At 33.7% G+C, this 18,493-nt stretch overlaps 1 protein-coding gene across 3 annotated transcripts in view; it reads left to right on the top strand.

The window, feature by feature from the left end:
- Nucleotides 1-18,493, top strand: part of E23 (Early gene at 23) — a 246,162-nt gene that overhangs the window by 224,931 nt on the left and 2,738 nt on the right. For 2 of the 3 annotated variants that reach the window (XM_065360840.1, XM_065360841.1), the window contains exons 2-13: nt 3,248-3,423; nt 6,192-6,361; nt 6,659-6,764; nt 7,759-7,859; nt 8,063-8,224; nt 8,315-8,408; nt 8,691-8,858; nt 13,592-13,762; nt 13,996-14,117; nt 14,607-14,814; nt 14,894-15,108; nt 15,193-15,401. In XM_065360840.1, the coding sequence (XP_065216912.1) occupies nt 3,248-3,423; nt 6,192-6,361; nt 6,659-6,764; nt 7,759-7,859; nt 8,063-8,224; nt 8,315-8,408; nt 8,691-8,858; nt 13,592-13,762; nt 13,996-14,117; nt 14,607-14,814; nt 14,894-15,108; nt 15,193-15,401 (1,902 nt within the window). The remainder of the gene's footprint in view (nt 1-3,247; nt 3,424-6,191; nt 6,362-6,658; nt 6,765-7,758; nt 7,860-8,062; nt 8,225-8,314; nt 8,409-8,690; nt 8,859-13,591; nt 13,763-13,995; nt 14,118-14,606; nt 14,815-14,893; nt 15,109-15,192; nt 15,402-18,493) is intronic. The other variant, XM_065360842.1, reaches the window with a different exon arrangement.

Genomic DNA, 18,493 nt, shown 5'->3' with positions numbered 1-18,493 from the left:
GGGAGGGGGTCAAGTGATAATTTTTTTGTTAGTTTTACATAGAATTTTCAAAAAAAAAAATCAGCACGTTTTCGTATTTTGAGAAGTTGTGTGTTTTATATTTTGGGGGGGGGGGTTGGGTGAAAGAATGTTTCTGGAGGTCGTGTAAAAATTCGTAGAGCTCTTTGAAGAGGAGGAGGTGAAGGAGGATAAGCTGGTGATCCTTTTAAAGGTTTTTTTTTGGAAAATTTGGAAATTTTATTGATTGAAAATAATTATGTCAGTTTCAAAAAAAAAAAAATGACTTTTTCATTGTTTTGAGAGGAGGTGTGAGGGAAAGGGGGAAGGGAAAAATTCATTGGTGGTTCTGCAAAAACCTGGACATTTTATCAAGAATTTGAAAATGGGTTATTTTTTGAAAAATTCAGCACTTCAAAATTTCCGAATCATTTTCATGTTTTGAATACCTGATTTTTTTCTATAAAAATTTATTTTGAGAGAGAGAAGTGAAAACATTACCTCGATGGTTTTGTGAAAATTCCGAAAGAAAATGTTGAAGTTTTTTTTAAAAAATTGGCACGTTTTTGAAAGTTCCACAAATTTGTAGGGGTGTCAGTGGTGTGAAAAAATTTTACTTGAGATTCTGTAAAATTTCAAAAAGCTTTTGAGACACAGCTGACAAGTATTTTTCATTTATTTTTCATGTTTTCTGGATATTGTAGTCAACATGAATATTTTTTTGAGGGCGAAGAGGAGGAAAGGAATGTACAAGAATTCTAAAGGAGAGGGGGGGTGTTTTTTCAAAGGATTGGCAAAAATAATTCTAAAACTTTTCTCGTGAACGCGATGACATTTTTTTCATAGAATCGTAGGTAACACTTTTTGAAATTTTGAAATTATTTTCAGGTTTTATAAAATTTGGTCTTGAAGAATCTGCGAACATTTCAAAAGGTTCTTAAGGAGGAAGAGAGGTAATAAAAAATACTTTTTTGAAAGTTGTGCAGAAATTCAGAAATTTCATGTTTGTTGAAATGATGAAATTTTTTCAAAATAATGAACATGTTTTTGAAATTTTTAAATTAATTACGTACCTATTTTCTTTTTTTTTTTTCTTTTTTTTGTGAGCCAAACTCAGTGTAAATACTTAGTTGAGGGGGGTGGGAATAAGAAAAACTGAAGAATTTCTCTTAAGGTTTTGTAAAAATTCTGAAATAGTTTTTTCAGTGTGGGGAGGGGGGTAAAAATCCTTTTTGGTAAAGCCTCTGAAAAAACTTCAACTTGAAAATTTTGTTGTGCACTTTTTCAGTCTTGTACCTATGGATATTTTCAATGCGAAATTTATTCGACATTACCATTTAAATTTTTCAAAAAAATTCTCAGTTTTGTTTATTTTTGCTAAACTGCAGGATGATTTTTTGAGAATTTTCTCAATCAATTTCAAAGTATTTTCCCTTATTCTACAAAGTATATCAAGTCAGTACTTCTTCAAAATCACACAATATTTCATCTAGAAGAAATATTACGAACACAGACACAGGAGCAACGAAGAAGTAATTAAAATTACCCTGAAATTACGAGTAGAAACTTTCTTCAAAACCACACCCTTGTATAGAAATTGAAAAAAGGCACCAAAGTAATCTCGACGGAATCGCATTAAGTATTTAAAGTTCGTAGTTGGTATACTACGTAAAATATAGTACGCAATTTACGCGATACAAAATTATTAGGAACCACTTGATCGTCGTCGTGAAAGGTATTAACAGCACAAAAAGTATTCGGTGTTTATTAATTAGGTATACGGCGTAATATAAATCTATTAGTTTAATTTCGAAGACAAACGACGATTAACTTTCTACTCGCGATGAGAAAACAGAAATTAACTCTCCTCCTCCCCCTGGACCCCCTGGCTGGTCTTTCCACCATCATTTGACCTCCCTATTAGATACCTACCTACGTATAAAACGCGTCGTTATACTACAAAACGTTTCATTTTGTTAGTACATAGTATCATCGAACCCGCGTTTTTAGCTTAAAATTGCATCGCCGAATGAGAGGAATAGTCAGGGTACTTGGTACATTATTGAGCAACTTTGCTCGTCGTCGTGGTGAAGTAATTGTATACGAATGAGGTGGACAGGTGGGGAGGAGGAGGAGGAGGAGGTAAAGTACACGTTGATCTTATATTATAAATAAGGCGAATTAACCTCGCGAGAAAACAGCTGAAATGACATTTTCAAACACTCGAGGTAATTTTTCGCGTGCTCAATTCGCGAGGAATTAGGAAACCAGGGGAGGAGGAAAGGGTGTAAACTTAATAAATACTTACCGGTTGTTTGCACTCGCTGCGGAGCTGAAAACGCGATTACTGTAGTTTGGTTTATTTTCGAGACGTTTGGCACGATTTAAGCAAATTTCTCGCTCCTGGGTATGGTGGTAATTGAGGAAGAAGGAGGGGGGGGGTTGGGTGTTGAAGATGAAAAGTCCGACGAACTCGATGCAGATGCGGTACGCTAGCGCTAGCGCTAATCACTCGGTATGTAATAAATCTTTCGAAAACGTATTTAAAGTGTTGTAAGTTGAGTATAATAATACATAACGAGTGAACTGAGATGTTGCGATCTGCGAAATTGGGTTTTGCTGTAATGCTGTACTGTACAACTACAAACCACCCTCGGCGTTTTGGGACTTGGGAGAATATATATAAATCGACTCGGATCATTCGGGTCGAGCTAGTAATAAAAAACAAAGAAAGAAAAAGAAAAAGAATACCGGCGATTTGGTGTTTCTATTTTCATATAGCTTATACCGATGATGGGGATGGAGAAGGCTTCGCAACAATACGAATCGTTTACGATCCTCGGTTGTCATGGTTTTTATTACCGTTCAGCTCAACCAAATGGCGAATTTTTTCGCCGAACAAAAAATTAGAAATCGGAAACAAAAAACACGGTTACGGAGATTTTAAAAGGTTTCGTGGCGCGTATTTGGATTTCTTTTATACTTTTTTTTCATTACTCTTTCTTCACCTTGTTTGTGTAGTGTGTAGGTAGGTATATTTTTTACCTTGACCGCAAAAACGTGATCTGTATGGTCCTTCTTTTGTTGGCGATTGGCGATTTTTTTTTGAAAGGGTTTTGTAAAGGCGAGGATTTGATTTAGAACTAGATTATCTAATCGTGTATATAGCGAATAAAATGTGTAGACTATGTGTGGACTTTTGGAGTTGTAAATCTAATTAGAGATGGTGTTTTTTTTTGTGTGATTTCAGAGGAGATAGCGTACATGTACCATGTCTGTCAGCTGAACAGCGGCAACACTTGCCTCATAAACCACTCGAGTTGATTTTCACCGGCGTCACAGTCACCATACAGAAAAGATATATTTTACGCGATGTCAGCGGTATCGTCAAACCTGGACAATTGTTGGCTGTTATGGGACCGTCAGGTAAGCAGTTGGCATTTTTTTTTGGAGCTTGTACAATTTAAATATTTGAAAATACTGGTATTTTTTTGTTTACCTGGTATTTTGCGAAATTACCGGGTAATTGCCGTTGCTCGAGTGATAGCAAAATGCGATAATTTAGTTGAAATTGTGTTTTTAGTTCGTTATATTTATCGATAATTACCCGAGTTTTAAGCAAAATGTTCTCGTATTACCAAAATTACCCCGAAATTACCCAAATTACCGCTTATTACCAGTAATTACCGTGGTTTACTGCGTTTCATATCTGTAATTACCGTCATTTACCTTGTATTATGTGTAATTAATGTGATTTACCGCGTATTACCTATAATTACCTAAATTGACGCTGTACTACCTGTAATTACGGTAATTTACCGCGTATTTTCCAGAATTAGAGTCGGATTGGTCATTACACAATATTGTACTTCAGTTCAAGTGTGATCTTCATGGTTCGTTGCTGTCCATAATTACCTGTATTTCACATAAATTTTTACGTATTACCAGAATTACCCCATATTACCGTAATTACGACGGTATTACTGTCAAATTTCGGTCTCCAACTCGTTGACAGTATGATTGGAAATTTTGCATCAAACTTTTTTTCAATCAACTACTACCGATTTTCTTCTACATTATCCTGTAATTACCATCAATTACCTTACATTTGCATTTTGCAGTCATCATTGAAAAATTACCGTAATTACTGTATTTGCATTAAAAATTCATGTGCCAATATTTTATGAAAACTTGATGATGGTGATATCTGCCTGTAGTTGTAGTTTTGAAGCATTTGCTTTAAAAAATGTTGGTAAATTACATAATTTTTGGTTAAAAACGTATAATTTTCAAAAAATTACTGGTGACTTTTGATAAATTTTTTGGTTTACTGTTGATTTTTGGTAAATTACTGTTAATTTTTGGTAAATTACTGTTAAATTTTGGTAAATTACTGGTAATTTTTTGGTAAATCACTGGTAATTTTTTGGTAAATTATTGGTAATTTTTTGGTAAATTACTGGTAATTGTTTTGGTAAATTACTGGTAATTTTTTTCTGGTAATTATTGAAGTTTTGATCATTTTTGGTTTTTAGTATTTTTTGAATAATTTGGGTGAGTGAGATCGTTGGGTGGGGGGGGGAGGTGAATTTGACCGTAAGAGGTATTACACTGGTAATTATGGTAATTTTTGAAAAATGTTTATAGTTAAAATCAAGATTGTGTCAATTTGTTGGTAATTTTGAGTAATTTTCTGTATAATGATGATGGATGTTTATTTTAGTAATGTTTGGCTGAAAACTTGAAATAATTTTCTGGTATTTTGAAAAAAAAAACTATGGTAATTGAAGTAATTTACCAGTATTTTCGCCTTGAAAACTTTGGAGGTGATTTACAAGTAATTAGTAATTACAGTAATTTTTTTAAAAAAATAATTAATTAATTATTGTGTCATTTGTGGTAAATTGTGTTAATGTAGTGAACGCAGTAATTTTGGGGATTTTTGACAATATGGTAAAAACTGTTGTAAATTACGAGTAATTACATAAAATTACTCGTAATTACGTTATTCATTTTCGGTAATACCAGAGTAATTCTGGTAATTTTTGTGTAGTATTGACTGCAACAAACTATGAAAATTGAAATTTGGATTGGAATTTTGTAATTTCAGGTATTTACGAGTAATTACGTCAAATTGACTGTAATCAATCTAGATTTTGGGAAATACGAAATGCTGTGGTAATTACAGTAATTTGTTTTGTGATTCTGTCAATCTTTGGTAATTGTGGTGAATTTTGGTAATTTTTGGTAATTCACCAGTAATTATGGTTGAATTTCTGTGAATATTGACAAGTTCCGGTAACTTAAGTTGAAACTTGGTAATTACCGTATTTTTTTTTTGTTATTTGTCTATCTTTGGCGGTTGTGGTAAATCTTGAGAATTTTTGGTAATTTACAAGTAATCATGGTAATATTTCTGATTTATAAGTAGATAATTACAGTAATTTTTGCAATTTACAAGTACTTGTGGTAATTTTTGTAATTTCCTAACAAATTACAGTAATTTTTGCAATATACAAATTATTAGGGTAATTTTGGTAATTTACAAGTGATTACGGTAATTTTTGCAATTTACAAGTAATTACCGTAATTTTTGTAATTTTCTAGTACTTATGGTACTTGTCATGTTGTAATTTACAAGTAATTACAGTTATTTTCTGTAATTTACAAGTAATTACGGTAATTTTTGTAATTTACAAGTAATTACGGTAATTTTTGTAATTTACAAGTAATTACGGTAATTTTTGTAATTTACAAGTAATTACGGTAATTTTTGTTATTTACAAGTAATTACGGTAATTTTTGTAATTTACAAGTAATTAAGGTAATTTTTGTAATTTTCAAGTAATTACGGTACTTTTTTGTAATTTACAAGTAATTACGGTAATTTTTGTAGTTTACAGGTAATTACAGTAATTTTTTGTAATTTACAAGTATTTACTGTAATTTTTTCAAGTTTTGACAACTCGACTAATTTGGGTTTAAATTTGGTAATTTTCATGTGTAATTGCGTCAAACGGAGCGTAATCAATTGATACATATTTTTGGTAAATACTGTGGTAATTTAGTACCGTAATTTTTGGTAATTGTGGTAAATCTAGGTAATTTTCGCCGTAATTACGTATTTAAAGTACTTTTAGACTGAAAATATAGTTATAGACTCTTATCTGATGAATTTATATTCTGGATTTCAGGCTGCGGCAAAACCACATTACTCAACTGCTTGGCCGGACGAACGAAACTGGACTCGGGTACGATACGCCTGAATCGAGAACGATTGAACAAACGATACAAACGGAAAATATGCTACGTTTTGCAGCAAGATATCTTTTTTCCCGATCTGACTCTGAGGCAGACTTTACAAGTGAGTTGAACATTTCATCATTATTCTAAAAGGCGTTGGCCATTTAACATTTTAAATGTACATACATAGAGAATGTTGTGGGAGTGTAAACTTATCGCGTTTTTCTCAAAACTCGAAAGTCAAATTGTGTACATATTGTTCGTACAGCACGAAGCGATGAACGATGCCTTTGAGAGAGACTAGAGAGAGAGACACGAATGTATAAACTGTACAAATCTCCGGGGCGCTGTTGCTCTAATTTTATTCGCACCGTTTTCTCACATTTGTGTGTTTTTTTCGCTCTGTTTTTTCGTATAGTACGCCGCTTTGTTAAGATTACCGGATTCGTTGACGTATCAACAGAAAATGCAATATGTTGATCATATCATCGACGTGTTGGATTTGGTCAGCTGCCAACATACCAGTAAGTTTTTCCAGCTGTTTTATGTGGTTTTTTTTTCGTGTGATCTTCGAATGTTGACATGTGTTGTAGTGGTTCAAATGTCTGAAAAAGAGCTCTGGTCTTTTTTTGAAAAATGAAAGTTTTTATATACAATCTCGTGTCACGTACGAGTATTATTTTCAAAAACGTAACAGGAAATGTAAGCGAGGTCATTTGGGAATAAGATAATCCGCGATGGTTGGTGCTGGAGGGGAAAAGTCTTAGATGGCTTGAATGGGTCTTCTTTTGCATGTGATGTGTGGGGTGTCTCGGATAGAAATGATCCGCTTTCTTGCGAAAATATTACGGAATTAAGGGGTATAAATTGAGCGATTTTTGGAACATCCTGTGGCGTAGACTTTTATCCTATGGTACGATCCGCAATTCGCTATTTTATTCTACACCATATGACAATGTTGCTCGCAAAAAGACCATAATAAAAAAAAAAGGAAGATAGAAACTAGGCCGACGATTCCACATGTCAACTTTTTTTTTTACTAGCTCGTGACTCTCGTCAATTATACGCTGTTTGGTTGACGTCGAGTACCAAAAGTTCAATTACGTTAACCTCGGCGGTAAAATTTTCTATGGAGTGAAATTTTCTACGCACATTTTTAGGTCATCGATTCGATTGCCGCGAACGCGATGAAATTTACTAATATTTGGGTCAAAATTGGCGTATATTTTTTTTTTGGTCGATTTGCAAAGCTCGGCCATTGTTGAGACCTTTTCAATTAAGCGCGGCGTTTCGATACGAGTAAAATTCTCGCTATAGCCGAAAAATTGCCCTTTCGACGACCTCGACAAATTGGGTAAAATTTGGCCCGACGATGGTTTCGAAAAGTCGAACGATTGCGATGCGGTTTTAATTGACAACATTGTCGATACGATAATAATTATATGAGAATACTATGTCAGCATTGCCCGTCGATGACCCTGTCGAACTTGCGTTTAATATGGTCCTTTTTCTTTTCAGTTATGGGTGATTATATGAAGAGAGGTTTATCAGGAGGTGAAAAGAAACGAGCCAATATCGCCTGCGAACTATTAACGAACCCGGCACTGATGTTATTAGACGTAAGTATCCATCGAAGATTTCCACGACCCGGAAACTGGTTTTGATGCGAGAAGGGGGAGGGAAGGAGGGTCCAAGGACGTTTGAGGGAAAAAATCCACGTGGTTGTAAAACAATTCTATGGTTTCCGGAACGTGTTTTTTTTTGCTCTTCAATTTTTTGTAAATTCGAATACGAATTTTTAATCGATCACCTGTTCTCTCAGGAACCGACTTCGGGTTTGGATTCGCACGCTGCATATCATTTGATGTCTTCCTTGAAGAAATACGCGGAAAATGAGAATAAAACGGTGGTCGTCACCGTGCACCAGCCGTCTTCGCAGATTTTTCACATGTTCGATAAATTACTGCTGTTGTGTAATGGCCAGGTACGTAAGTGAGTGGTGATGATGAAGGAGATGGAAAAGGCAGATGGTTTCGGAGATGATTTAATGAGAGATTTTTTTATTTTTTTGCAGACTGCTTATTTTGGAGATGTGAACAAAGTTGTAGATTTTTTCAGCAATATCGGACTGGTTGTCAAGCCTCATTATAATCCAGCTGATTTTATATGTAAGTATGAGCATTGAGCATACTTAATTAATTAGCTTGATATGAAAATTAGGAAGACTATTTTTAGAGGAATTTTGAATTTTGAGAAGGGAAGGGAAGGGAAGGGGAGAGGAGTTGAAAAGAGGGGAATTTGGAAAAATTGTTGTGAAATTGAAATGTGAATGAATTTTTTTTGATAAATTTTGAGGTCTTGAATGCCTGTTTATGCCTGTCTGTTTATTTTGGATGTTTTTTGATCTTCATCTCGCTAATCTGTATAATTTTTTTTGTTCTGTCGAGCAGTAGAACAAGTCAAAGGAACCGAAGAAATGAAAGAGAAAATATTAAAAGCATCCAAAGAAGCTCGTATGCATCCAGATTATCCTCACGAATTACAGCAAGATCTCTATGGGAACGCATTATGTCATCAATATTTAAACAATTACGATCATAATCGCATTCGAGTCAACGGTAATATTGCACATTTGACCTAATTTCTTATTCAGTTGCATTGTGTGTGCATTTTGCATAGATTTAGATGGGTTCTGGTGCAGATACGTTTCGATGAAGCGATGATTTCGTCTTGAAAAGATGATTTGAACTATTTTAAGAATTTTTGAGCTTGGAGACTTGCGACAAAAATCAATTTTTTGAGAAAGATGGTATGAGGAGTGATGAGGGGGGGGGGGAGAGGTGGCTTCGAAATTTGACTCAACAAATCCATAGGTCACATTTTTTTTCAATTTTCATGAAATTTGGGAAGTTGTTTGAGATTTTTTTTTCAATCAGCATCTCGAAAACCCCAACGAAATTGGTTGAAAGAAATTTTCACATGTTTTAAGATTGGAGATGAGAGAGCTGGTACTGAAAAAAATGAATTCAGATTCATTGAAATTAGCGCCTCTGAAGTTCCCATAGAAAACCATACATCATGCTAAAGGGCGTATTTTTTTGAAGTTTGGAGACCCAGGGGGCTCTCATTCTCATCATGAAAGTAGATTGAAATTCGAGATCTATGTAAACTTCTGAAAAACCGGCGATCAATAATTGGTTGTACAAATTGTCAGGTCATGTGGGGGAGGGAGGCTGTACAAATTTTCAGTTGAAAAAAAATTGTCAGGTCATGGGGTGAAGGGAAATGGGGTCTTATGTCATAAAGGGTGTCTAAAGGTCATAAAAGTCATGAAAAAGTCATGAATTTTTTCTCGAAACACACTTGAATTTTTTTTTGAAAGCCCATAAAATGAAAAAAAATTGAAAAATCAGAAATTTGTTCAAAAATTAGAAAAATGAAAAAATTGAAATACTTACTTGCCTACAAATTGAAAAAAAATATGTTCTCGTAGTTTCAAATTAGTTGATTTTTTGGAGGGGAGGGGGTATTTTCATGGAGTGAAAATGTAGAAAAATATGAAAAAGTCGTGAATTTTGCTCGAAACACACTTGAATTTTTTTTAAAAGCCCATAAAATGAAAAAAAAATTAAAAAATCAGAAATTTGTTCAAAAATTAGAAAAATGAAAAAATTGAAATACTTACTTGCCTACAAATTGAAAAAAATGTTCTCGCAGTTTCAAATTAGTTGATTTTTTGGAGGAGAGGGGGGTATTTTCATGGAGTGAAAATGTAGAAAAATATGAAAAAGTCGTGAATTTTGCTCGAAACACACTTGAAAATTTTTTGAAGTCCATAAAATGAAAAAAAAATGAAAAATCAGAAATTTGTTCAAAAATTAGAAAAATGAAAAAATTGAAATACTTACTTGCCTACAAATTGAAAAAAATTTTCTCGCAGTTTCAAATTAGTTGATTTTTTGGAGGGGGGGGGGGGGTATTTTCATGGAGTGAAAAATATGAAAAAGTCGTGAATTTTTCTCGAAACACACTTGAATTTTTTTTTAAAAGCCCATAAAATGAAAAATCAAAAATTTGTTCAAAAATTAGAAAAATGAAAAAATTGAAATACTTACTTGTCTACAAATTGAAAAAAATGTTCTCGCAGTTTAAAATTATTTGATTTTTTGGAGGGGGGGGTATTTTCATGGAGTGAAAATTTAGAAAAATATGAAAAAGTCGTGAATTTTGCTCGAAACACACTTGAACATTTTTTTGAAAGCCCATAAGATAAAAAAAAAGTTGAAAAATCAGAAATTTGTTCAAAAATTAAAAAAATAAAAAAATTGAAATACCTTGTACTTGCCTACAAATTGAAAAAATTTCCTCGCAGTTTCAAGTTACTTATTTGATTTTTTGTGGAGGGGGGGGGGTATTTTCATGAGGTGACAATGTAAAAAATAGGTTATGAAAACGTAATGAAAAAGTCATAAATATATTATTTTTGCTCGAAACACACTTAATACTTTTTTTTAAAAGCCCATAACATTTTTTTCAAAAAATCAGAAAAATGAAAAAATTGAAATACCAACTTGCCTGCAAATTGAAAACATTTCCTCGCAGTTTCAAGTTATTTAATTTGGGGGGGGGAGGGAGGAGGGGTATTTTCATGTGATCAAAATATTTAAAAAAATAGGTCGTGAAAAAGTCATGATTTTTTGTCTGGAAGTTTTGTTAAGACTCCCTGGTCAAAAAGAGTGAGTACTTTTGAATTTCGAAATAAGCAGCACTGAAAACACAACTAATATTGTAGGTCAACGAATTTTTTGATTTTTTTACGAATTTTTGGGCCATTTATGGGGTTGATGGGACTCGTATCAAAGAAATGAAATGAAATTCGAAATAAACATCTGTAAAAACCAGAGGTTTGCTCCCCCCCCAAAATAGACGAATTTTTCGATTTTTTAATTTTTTTTTTGAAGTTTTGGGGCCTATTGTAAGACGTGTGGGACTCATATCGAAAATGAAAGTTGAAATTCGTTATCAGCATTCAAAAAACCTTACAAACGATAAGTTGCGCGAAATTTTTAAATTTTTTTTAAATTTTGGGACACACTGTAGGGCCCAATGAATGGTTGGTCTTGCGAATTTTTTACAATTTTTTAAAAAATTGTTGGGCTTTTTATGGGTTTTATACCTATGTAAGTAGAACTTTTATTGCATGGAAAAATAAGTCGAAATTTAAATTCAGCGACTACAAAATTTCTATTTTATTACACATTTTGGCGAATTTTTCAATTTTGGGGCACATTGTGTGGGGCTTATAAGGCCAATATTAAAAAAATGAGCTAAAATTCGATATCAGTGCCATCAAAAATCCATTAAATGATCATTTTCACGATTTTTTCCAATTTTTTTTGACATTTTTGGGCCTTTTATGGGTCTTATAGGTAGAACTCTTATTGGAAAAATAAGTCAAAGTCCAAATTCAACGACTGTAAAATTTCTATTTTATCACACATTGGCAGAATTTTTCAATAATTTTTTCGAAGTTCGGTGCCAATTTTAAGTGGCTCGTGGGACTTCGTATCGAAAAAGTGGATTGAAATTCAAAACCAGTGTCTACGTACAAAAGTTCCCAAAGTCCTGTGTTCAATGAATTTTTCATTTTTTTCCCAAAATTTTAGGGCTTATTGAAAAAATGAGTTGAAATTTGGAATCAGCACCTTCAATTATTAATTCTACGAGTACAACGAGCCATTGGTCACCAGAATTTTATACAATTTTTTTTTGAAATTTTGAGTCTTACTTACATAAATATTGTGAGGTGCCTGATTTATGGGGCTTTTATCAAAAAATTGAAATTCGAAATTAGCATTTTGAAAACAAGACAAACGAGATGTCACTCGATATGTTTGATTTTTTTCGTCGTCATTTGACCAAAATGGGGGGGGGGGTTGGGATCAGATTCAAATTTGACTGGAAAACACAAACTGCCCAGAATAAAATAGATGTGCTGTAGAATTTCTTCTTCAAATAATTATGTACTTTCAAGGTAATTACATTTTTTTTGTGTTTTCGAAAATTAACCTCCAAAGGGTCAGGAAGAGGGGAAGGGGGTGGGGGTGGGGGTGGAAAATGAAAAAAAATCAATCCATTCAAAAAAGTTATGGTTTTCACGATTTCGAAGGTACTGATTCTGATTCTGAAACAGTTGGACACTTAATTGGAAAAATAAAGCCTCCCCCTCACCCCGAGCGAGCCTCAGGGAAGGGTATTGAGTGCCAAAATTTTGAAAAATTACATATTGATGTCAAAATTCGGATTTTCGTAGACGCTGATTCTCGTTGTAATCATATTTTTCCTTCTAAATCAAGACTGAACTCTTTGAGGAGGATGGGGGGGGGCAAATTTCAAAAAATTCGTTATGGGTATGAAGAATTCGGTCTTTATGAGGTGCTCGATTTTGGTTTTGATGTGAAACAGTTTCAGATATCAGAATCAGTGCCTTCGAAAATATAATGCAATACCCTACTTTATGTTTTTTTTACTGATTGAAAATTTTTTTCATCACTTCCCCTCCTCTGCATCTTCTGGGGATTTTTTTTTTAAAATGACAATTTTTGAATAGTTTGTCCAAAAATTAATATAAAAGTAGCATGAATTGAAAAAATTTTCATCACTTCACCTCCTCAGTATCGTTTGAGGATTTTTTATAAAAAAATGACACTTTTTGGATAGTTTGTCCAAAAATTAATATAAAAGTAGCATGAATTGAAAAAATTTTCATCACTTCACCTCCTCAGCATCTTTTGGGGATTTTTTATAAACATTACATTTTTCTCCAAAAGTCGCAACCTCCCTCCTTTCGTTATTTTTATTTTCAAATACACTGCAGAGCGTTCAATATTGATGTTCAAAATCCCATATTGCATCTACGAGTAAACGAAAGTATTAGTGGAAAATAACTACCTATTATACCTAACGAATTACTATCGAACCCGGGTTATCAATAGAACACGGCTGTAATTACCTACTGCTGATAATGGCTAACCGTAGGGGTCAATCGTAGTGTAAAAATAAATACGAATTTTCGATAGTTTTTTACGAGTATAAGTATTTGTATATTTTATCAAATGTGTAGGTAATTCACCCACCAGTGGTATTCAATCATTGCATATTATAAAGAAAGCAAGAAAGGAGAATGTTACCAATTTAATAAACTAATACATAATCGCTTATCTCAAAAAGATGCGCCTCGAACCCATCTAAATGAAACGATGCTTATTTATTTTTGCAATAATTATATATTATAGTTGCCCGGTAGATTAACTATAAACTCAATTTGGAATATTTTTTTTTTCCTGCACAGGTCACGTACAGACTATAAATGCTCCGGATTTATGGTGCGATAATGTAATACATTCGAATTCTCATTCACATTTATCCGGTACGTCGATACATTCACCAAATGATCTCTGCGTTTCAATATGCCAAAATCATTCGCCCGATAATAACACATGCGTTTATACCGCGTTAGCTAGTGAGTGTGTTTGATTTTTGGGACATCCTCTCTGTATACTCTTAGGGCCACTTGTACGACTCTCAGTCAAGAAGTTGAACTCAGTTTATGTGGTCAAGAACAATGAGTTGAACTTAGTTCAGAATTTGAACGACGAGAGTCGTATAAGAAGTGGCCCTTATTGAATTGATTATTTGATTCGAAATATTACGAGGATAGATTTTTTATTTTTGTTGTTGTTGTTGTGTTTGCAGTGAAAGAAGAGGAAGGTAAAACGTTTTGGTTGGATAGCCAGAGTCACGCTTCTTCCTCAGTCAGTAGTTCCGATTATGATTTCTCGTGGCAGTGGCCGACTTGTTTTTGGACTCAATTTAAGGTGAGTTTGGTCTTAGAAAATGAGGATTAGTTGGATAGTGAACGGTCTAGAAGTCCCCCTCCCCCCTCTGATTCTCTGAGATGATTTTTTTTCTTTAGGAGAACATCCTCAGGAACTTCTAAAAGTAAACTTGTTTAAAAAAAGTTAGCTCAGAAGATCAGCAGGCAGGAAGGGAGCATTTTGATCAGAATTACGATCTTGGAAAATTTATTTCAACCTCCCCCTACCCCTTTGGTTTTCTAAAAGTGATCATTTACCTCGTTGATGAACATATCTGGCTATATGAAGCACAAATCCTCCAGCAAATGCCATTCGTAGTCGAAAGAACTATGTTTTTTGAGATTTTAAAACTCCTCCTGGCGCAGAACTCCTTTCCTCGTGTCACGTTTTTGATTTATTCTAATGACGAATTTAACAGTGTGAAAATCTTATCCTAGCTGAGATCTAATTCTCGAATGATCGAAATTGATTTTTATGCGAATTTTTCAGGTTTTAAGTCAACGTAACTTTCAAGAAGCCAGACCCCGTATGTTATCGACATTGAACTGGGTGCAGACGATAGCTTTAGGTATTATGGCCGGCTTATTATGGTTCCAATTACCGCGAAGCGAACAAGCCATACATGACATACAAGGATGGATGTTCTTTTCGACCACGTATTGGATGCTGTTCGCTCATTTTGGTGCTCTTTATTCTTGTGAGTATTTTTTGGTGCGATTCTGTGGTTAAACTTTATTTTTAAATTGTAATTTACTGATTTTGTCTTGTTTGTTTAGTCCCATCGGAACGCGAAGTCATCAACAAAGAACGTCAAAGTGGAGCGTATCGATTATCCGCGTATTACCTCGCTAAAATGGTCGGCGAATTACCTTTAACAATCACACTGCCCGCTATCTATCATCTAATCTCGTATCCGATGCTCGGTGTACATAGCACCAAAGTGTTCTTCCTGCTGCTCGCATTTTTATTACTCAATACCATCGTTGCCCAAGTAAGTACCCCTTTCCTTCACCATCGAGATCATTTTAGATTTTTAAGAGTTGTTCGATTTAATCATGTGGTGTTTTTTTTGTAGAGCGTTGGATTTTTCATCGGCGCATGTTGCATGGATATGCAAGTATCAGTCACTATAAGCGCTATTTACACGCTGGCTACGCAACTGTTCGGAGGATACTTGGCCACCAACATACCTCCTTGGTTTACATGGATGCAACGTCTTAGTATGGTTCACTACGCCTATCAGAATATGCAAATTGTCGAGTTCAGCGAAGGATCGCATATTGCGTAAGTATACCTTACCTACCTTGGAGAATAAGTCGATGATTTTTGGCGTAGATTGATTTTTTTTAGTCTGTGAATTCGCTTATTTGGATTGAATTTGAGGTTTCAAAATTCCAAATTATTGGGGATCGAATTGAGGATGAAGTGAAATTTGTGATAAGCAATTTTGAAAATGATTGGTTCTCATCAGTGTTTGAAGTTTAGTCAAATGTGTTGATATCCAATGTTCTGATTTTGAAGTTTTGTTTGTCGATATTGAAGTTTAGTAATCCAGTTGCCCTCCAGATTTCAATTTCAGTTGATAAAAAATTTGAAAATTTGTTGCATGAACTTCGAAGCTGGAAAATCATAATTCAAAACTAACTGAGGTAACTTCAAAATAATATGATGACCAAACTTCAGAATTTTCTTCCAATTCAAACTTCAATTTTAGCAAATTGAATCTGAAATTTTATTGTTCAAACTTCAAAACTTCGATACTGGCGGACCAAACTTCAATTCCAACTGTCTGAACTGACCAAACTTCAGAATTTTCTTCAATTTTGGCTGTTCAGACTTGAAAAACTGTTGTTCAAACCTCAAAACTTTGATACTGGCGAACCAAACTTTGAAACTAACCATTTGAACTTCAGAAATCGTTTATCAAACTTCAACATTTGTCTTATAAACTTCAATTTCAGCTATCTGAGCTTCAAAACTTGGAAACTAACAAACCAAACTTCAAAAGTAACTGTCTGAAATAATCAAACTTCAGAATTTTTTTCAATTCAAACTTCAATTTTGGCTGATCAAACTTGAAATTTTTTGTTCAAACTTCGGAACATTGATACTGGCGAACCAAACTTCAAAACTACCTGAACTGGCCAAACTTCGAAATTTTTTCAATTCAAACTTCGATTTCAGTTGTAAATCAACCGTTAGAATTTGTTGTTCAAACTTCAAGTTTTTGATATTGGCGAACCAAACTTCAATTTTTGGCTCATTAAAGTTCTATACTTTGATACTGGCGAACCAAACTTCAAAATTTTCTCAAATTCAAACTTCAATTTTTGGTTTATCAAACTTCAAAATTTGTTCTTCAAACTTCTATCCTTTGATACTGGCGAACCAAACTTCAAAACTCTGAACTGACCAAACTTCAAAATTTTCTCAAATTCAAACTTCAATTTTTGGTTTATCAAACCTCAAAATTTGTTCTTCAAACTTCTATCCTTTGATACTGGCGAACCAAACTTCAAAACTGTCTGAACTGACCAAACTTCAAAATTTTCTCAAATTCAAACTTCAATTTTTGGTTTATCAAACTTCAAAATTTGTTCTTCAAACTTCTATCCTTTGATACTGGCGAACCAAACTTTGAAACCAACTCTCTGAACTTTGGAAATTGTTTATCTAACTTCAACATTTGTCTCGATGAACTTCAATTTCAGCAAATCAGGCTCAAAAACTTGGAAAACTCTCTAACTAAACTTCAAAACCAACTGTCAAAACTCACCGAACATCAGAATTTGTTTATCAAACTTCAAAATTTGTCGTTGAAACTTTGATATTGGCGAACCAAACTTCAAAACTAACTGTCTGAACTTCGAAATATGTTCATCTAAGTTCGTCATTTGCCTTCCAATCCCTAGTTTCAGCAAATTAAGCTTCAAAGGTTGAGAACTCTCAAGCTAAACTTCAAACATGACTGTCTAAACTTACCAAACTTCAGGATTTGTTTATCAAACTTCAACATTTGCGTTCCAAACTTCAATTTCATCAAGTCAAGCTTCAAAACTCGAAAACTGTTCAACCAAACTTCAAAATTTAATCGTCTAAAGTAACCAAATTTTTGCATTTGCCTTCCACAATGAATTTCAGTTAATGAAACTTGAAAATTTGTTGCATGAACTTCAAAACTGGCGTATCAAACTTCAGAACTAATTGTCTGAACTTCAAAATATGTTCATCTAACTTCGTCATTCGCCTTCCAATCTGCAATTTTAATGAATCAAGCTTCAAAACTTGAAAAACTCTCAAACTCAACTTCAAAACTAACTGCGTAAACTTACCAAACTTCAGAATTTGTTTATCAAACTTCAACATTTGCCTTCCAAATTTCAATTTTATCAATTTAAGCTTCAAATCTCGAGAACTGTTCAACCAAACTTCAAAACTAACTGTTTAAACTGACCAAATTTTAGCAATTTGCCCTGCAGACTTCTGTTTTAGTTAATGATACTTGAAATTTTTTGCATGAACTTCAAACCTGATGAATCAAATTTCAAAGTTTTCTGTCTGAACTTCAGAATATGGTTATCAAACTTCAACATTTACCGTCCAAACTTCAATTTCAGCAACTAGAGCTTCAATACAAACTTCAGAACTGATTGTCTGAACTTCAGAACATGTTCATCAAACTTCAGCATTCGCCTTTGTGACTAAATTTCAGCCACTCAATCTTTGAAACTTGAAAACTGTCAAATAATACTTTGAAACTAATTACTGAACTTCTATTCAGAAAAAGTTTATCAAACTTCAACACATACCTTTAAAACTTGAATTTCAACAACTCAAGCGTCAAAACTTTGAAATGGTCATAACAAACTTCAGAATAAATTGTCTGAACTTCAGAATAAATATTTATCAAACTTCAGCATTTGCCTTCCAAACTTCAATTTCAACAACTCCAGCTTCGAACTTCGAACTATCTAATCAAACTTCAGCATTTGCCTTCTGGAGTTCTGGACTTCAAATTTTGAATGTCAGCAAATCAAACTTCAAAACTAATTATCTGAACTTCGGAATATGTTTATCAAACTTCAGCATGTGCCTCCTGGACTTCAATTTCAGCAAATAAAACTTCAAAACTGTTGAACCAAACTTCAAAACTAATTTTCTGAACTTCAGCATTTGCCCTCCAAATCCCAACTTCAATTTCAGCATATCAAGCTTCAAAACTTGAAAATTTTTCGACCAAACTTCAAAACCAACTGTCTGAACTTCACAATATTTTTTTTATCAAACTTCAGCATGCCCTGTAAACTTCAATTTCAGCCATTTCGACTTCAAAATTAGTCGACTGTACTTCACTATTTTGTTGACCAAATTTCAAT

Source organism: Planococcus citri, chromosome 4 (assembly GCF_950023065.1).
Source record: "Planococcus citri chromosome 4, ihPlaCitr1.1, whole genome shotgun sequence".
Classification (NCBI taxonomy): domain Eukaryota; kingdom Metazoa; phylum Arthropoda; class Insecta; order Hemiptera; family Pseudococcidae; genus Planococcus; species Planococcus citri.
This window is presented reverse-complemented; position numbering and strand designations above follow the sequence as displayed.